Source organism: Bipolaris victoriae, assembly GCF_000527765.1.
Source record: "Bipolaris victoriae FI3 unplaced genomic scaffold scaffold_304, whole genome shotgun sequence".
Lineage (NCBI taxonomy): Eukaryota > Fungi > Ascomycota > Dothideomycetes > Pleosporales > Pleosporaceae > Bipolaris > Bipolaris victoriae.
The window spans coordinates 1-4,797 of record NW_014575088.1 but is presented as its reverse complement, the minus strand read 5'-3'; the positions used below and the strand labels follow the sequence as shown (position 1 = coordinate 4,797).

Here is a 4,797-nt window from a genome sequence, read left to right as displayed (position 1 = left end):
CAACAACAACAACAACAGCAGCAGCAGCAAGGAGAGTGCCAGCGCAGAGGGAATGGCGCGGAAAAGTAATGTGTTGCATTGTTGTTCTGGGCATGGGATTGATAATCTGGGCTACTTGTATTGTCATGATTCATTTATTAGTAAGAGGCCCTGATTGAGAGAGAGAGAGAGAGGGGGGGGGGGGGTTCAACAGGGAAGATAGTTTAGAGGGGCGAGTTTAATATGCAGCTGGCACCGTCGTAAACATGATGAAAGATGTAACCATTTGTGTAAATGCGAAACAACCCAATCCTGATTTTAATCTCATATGTATGGGAATATAAATTCGTTACACCGAAAACCAGAATTATTGTAAGCGTAGCTTTTTTTTGCCTTATGTCACTTTACGGCACACACATACATGCTCACATACTCGACGCAATAATTATAGCCATGATTATGTTCAACAAAATAGGGTTTTCAGGAAAAAAAAACGTTTGGGGGGTATATTATTGACATGAAAATCAAAAGGTTAGAAAAACATCTACTTCCTACTCATAACAAATCAAAAAGCCTAGTGGAACAGATCTTGTGCTGCGGCAGCAGTTGCTTGAGCCTGTGCTTTGGCTGCCTCGTTGGCAGCAGCCATAGCGGCAGAAAGGTCATTGTCTACTTTCTGCTGCGACGAGCTTCCCGGACGAGTCTCGCCGGTACCTTCACGCTCGCCTACTGCGGCTGCGGCGAGGTGCTGAAGGCCGGCCATGTTGGGTTCGAGCTGGGGACTGGCTTGTTCTGGGCCGTTGAAGGGGGGTGTAGAAGCCTTCTTTTGATGGAGTAGATCCCTGATGGCAGTTTCCCAGCCTAGGCCGTCGGAGCTACGATGGATGATCTGGCCGTTAGATAGAGCATCGCTCATTTCTTTGATGCTGGATTGCGCGTCTACTTGAGTCTCGACTCGGTCGGACAATTCGGTGAGCGAGGTCGCTACTAGTGCGGCAAATATGTGGTGCAATGGAGTTATTGCACCGCTCTTCAGGTTGTTGAGAAGCTCTTGGGTAGCATGAAGGACCTCTACAGAAGGAATGTTTTGCAAGGAAAGCCTGGCTATGAACACTCGCAGATACTGATATGCTAGATGAGGAGGTGAGTTTCGCGTCAGGCTGGTTAGATCAATCGATTGCTTGAGTTCATCCAGCAGCGCATTAAGGTACTCTGATTCGGGATTCCCAGGTTTGAGCGCAGAAAAGACAAAGGGGGCTGACGAGTCAACATTCGGTATGCTGCCTGCGCGGTTCACGTACGCTATCCGACCTACGATTTGAGCGGCACCTATTCAAGGTTAGTAGTGTTTGGTCATAAAAGAATAGACTTGTACTAACGAGCAAGGTAGTAGCCGACTTCGCCAAGTGCCGTATAATCATCCTTGGAAAGAGTCCCACTGTATCGTCGAATCATCATATCCTTGGAACGGCTTGACGCGTGAAATCGATCTAGTATCAGGGAAGTCCAGTAGACACGTCGCGCTGTGTGGTAGATCTCAACGTCTTGCTCCTTGATCGTCGTCAGGGTCCGCGCATCATTGATACCGGCGTCGGCAATGGAGGCTGAAATTCTAGCCAGCAATCCTGTTGTGCTTCCAACAATACCCGGACCAGGTCGGTCAGACGCGGCAGCAAGTAAAATCATTGACTGGCAGTATACTAGGTGATTATAAAACTGCCGCGAGCTGTCCGAGTCATGCAAGCAGTAGCTAGCTGCGTCAACAGAAGTAAAGCATTGTTGGAGCAGCTGGTTGAGATTGATCTCGAGAGGTGGTAAGGCCTTTGAAGCGAGTGAACGGATGCAACCTTCCAATGCCATGAAAAAAGTCTCTCGCAACTTGGATGGACAGTTGGTAAGCCGATTCAGTTGCGACTCATGGTGGGGCAAAACTGGCAACGTGGGGTGTATGATGTTATAGTACCTAGGGCATTGTCAGCACAGGCCATTTCAAAGCGCAAGGAGCCCACCTACGCCTTAAGGGTCTCTTCGTTGGAGCCAGTGATCAGACTTCCACCCAAGTTCATATCACCAAACGAGGTGCGGCGATTGCCATTAAGGGATGATTCTTGATCGCCTAGAGCAGGCAAACCGTGCGTATCCATGGGGCCATTGGACCGGTCGGGAGCAGTCCAATTCGGTCGGCTGAAGGCTTCGTGGAAACCCTCGGTCATGGAATGGGTTCGCTGGCGCTTGAACTGGGGCGGGCTCTGTGTGTCTGGGAACGTCTGATCTCCCATGGATCCAAAATCAAACGTATGCGTAGGGTTGGGAGGGTGGTGGATTTGGCTTTCGAGCGAGTTGAGTCGGTCTGCGAGCTCTTTGATGTAACTAGACACTGTCAGCATGCTCACCAACAGACGGAGTGGTGGGCAGCATACCCTTTGCTGGGGCCACGCTTCATAGGCTGTCGGCTAAACTGACATCGTGCTCCTGTCCTCTTGCAACTAGAGCACGCCTCGGGACCATTTTCACTGGTTGCGTCGCATCGAATCTACTCGAGGTAAGCAGCAGCCATGGACGTGCGGGCCGGGAGTGGCGCACCTTCTTTCGACGGCATTCGTCGCAGGCGCGTGAGACCTTTGAACGCTTGCGGGTAGGGTCGTTGGGGTCGAAGTGGTCGTGATGGCCCTCCAAGCTCATGACGTGTTGGGCCATTTGCTGTGGAGAGTGCGTCGGACGGGCCGGGCCCTGAAAGTGCGGATGCGTAGCCATTGCCGGGCCCATGTGCGCCATCTGCTGGTACTGGGGTTGCTGGGGGCCAGGTGGATGCATCATGTCTCCTCCTTCACGCAGCTGTTGCAGATTTTCTTGCAGACGCAGCTCGGGATCCGTCAACTGGTGCTGGGGCGCTGGTGGTGTGCCATTCTGGTTCGCGTATTGGCCTGGCCCTCCGCCCATCTGCGCGTCGGGATCCGCGTAGCCAGCCATGTTTGGAGCGCGTCGTATGGAGAATGGCAATCAGGTGGTGCAGTTGTAGGGTTTTCTGGACACAGCTACTAAAATTGAGTACGCGATCGCGCGCAGGGCGGGTGGATGCTGTTGTCAGTCAAGAGAAACGGACGGTTCAGAAGCGACCGAGGGAAGTTGTGCGAGCTTTGCGATTTTTGCGCTAGCGTGAACCATGGCATGAGGGCAGAGGTTCTGGTTAAACATGTCGAGGGACGGCAACAACATGATTTTGGTGGGTGGAGCATACAAGGACAATTGGCACGTCTTTTGCCCGCTGTGTTGCTCGGAAGCTACTGGCTGGGTTGGTGACGATGTGGTCGCTGTTCGGATTATCTCTTCCACCGTCCGGGACGGCGACTGGAAGCACCAGGCTCGGCCATTGTTTGGAGAAGGGCCAAAAGTTTGGCCCGTCAGCGGATGCTGCCGGCCAAGACTACGATTACTGAGCACATGACTGCATTTGCTAACAAGTCATTTTGATGAGGACTCGGGGGCAATGGCAAGGCTCACGGCGCGCTATTCGCACGGTCATGTGTGCTAGTTAGAGACTTCGCGGCGGACGGAGAGAAGGAGAGAAAGTTTGGCGCAATGGCAATTCAGAACACGAGTTTGAGCAGCCATTGCGGACCGAGTGCAGGTTGGCGATTGAAGCCGGTGTCAAGACGGACGATTGCAGGTGACCGTGCAGAGCAATGGTGTCGAGATAGTTCGGCGTCTAGAGCAGGCGTAGATCGAGGGGGCAGGTGGGTTGAAGGGTGGGCAAGCTAGGGCGGGATAGTACGCACATAGATGCACATGTCAATTAACCACATAGATGGATGAAGACAGTCAGCCAGCCAGCCAGCGAGACCGACAGAGGGAGACGGAGTGCAGCTTGGACCCCAGGCTTTTTTAGAAGAGGACCGTGTCCGGTAAGTAGCGAAGTATGGCAATTGTACTTGGACAGAGGGTTGGGATGGCTACAGGACGTGGCTCTGTTGGCCCTGCCTTTCTCGGAGGCACACAGCAAGGGCAGACGGCTCCGACATGGGCCCAGGGCAAGCACGGCCCACCGGCTGTCTACACCGCACTTACTTAGAATATGTACTACGTATGTGTACTATACATGTGCTCCATGGACGGGCCGTCGACACTGGAGCAAAGCTTCAAAGCGACCGGACGATGGCCTAGTCGATTCGACGCCGAGGCACGAGGGGTGGATGGGTGGGTGCAGGTGCAGGTGCAGGCGCACAGGGAGGCAGTCAGGGTGGCCACGCCCCCCTCCAATTCACCTACTCAAATCCATGCGCCCGTATATAAAGTGTACAATACAGAGATACATTGGGGGTTTTGTTTCATGGAGCGCACAGCCTGTCACGTGCAAGCGGCCGGTTGATGGTAAGTAATTGTGCTAATTAATTCAAGGGCAATTTGCGGCCTCGCGTCCGTGGCAGGGCTGGCTGGCGGCATGGGACAGCCATGGAGATGGGCGCATGCATAGCTGGTGACAGGCAATGTACCTGAGTGAGACGAGGAGAGCGAGGACGTGTAGTATAGTGGATAGAGATAAGTAGGTACAGGTTGGAATCCATGGCAGGCCCTGGGGGGAGACGACGGGGAGCAGCCAATGGCGGGGGAGCCATGAGCGGCAAGGGAAACAGGCTGACTCGACAAGCGAACAGCCTCCGCCGTGAAACAGGCGGTGCGTGGAGTGCCGCATAATTCATTCGACAAGGCGGCCGACGAGGGGCCAGCGCAGCACGAAGGGGGAGGGGGGGGGGACGCGTCGTCAGATGGCCGACCGAGGGGGAGGGACAAGGTCCGGTGCGTTGTGGCGGCCATGGAGCG

General features: G+C 54.0%; 2 protein-coding genes across 2 annotated transcripts; one reads left to right on the top strand and one right to left on the bottom strand.

Annotated features, from left to right (window-relative positions):
• Nucleotides 1-553: 553 nt before the first annotated feature.
• On the bottom strand, nucleotides 554-2,949 carry COCVIDRAFT_32096 (hypothetical protein; the record flags this gene model as incomplete). Its single annotated transcript, XM_014694569.1, has 5 exons — nucleotides 554-1,308; nucleotides 1,359-1,942; nucleotides 1,993-2,349; nucleotides 2,400-2,512; nucleotides 2,563-2,949. The coding sequence occupies 5 exons, from the start codon at nucleotides 2,947-2,949 to the stop codon at nucleotides 554-556; spliced, it is 2,196 nt and encodes a 731-aa protein (XP_014550055.1).
• Nucleotides 2,950-3,558: 609 nt separating this feature from the next.
• On the top strand, nucleotides 3,559-4,048 carry COCVIDRAFT_21365 (hypothetical protein; the record flags this gene model as incomplete). Its single annotated transcript, XM_014694568.1, has 3 exons — nucleotides 3,559-3,713; nucleotides 3,785-3,881; nucleotides 3,917-4,048. The coding sequence occupies 3 exons, from the start codon at nucleotides 3,559-3,561 to the stop codon at nucleotides 4,046-4,048; spliced, it is 384 nt and encodes a 127-aa protein (XP_014550054.1).
• Between the last annotated feature and the right edge of the window lie 749 nt (nucleotides 4,049-4,797).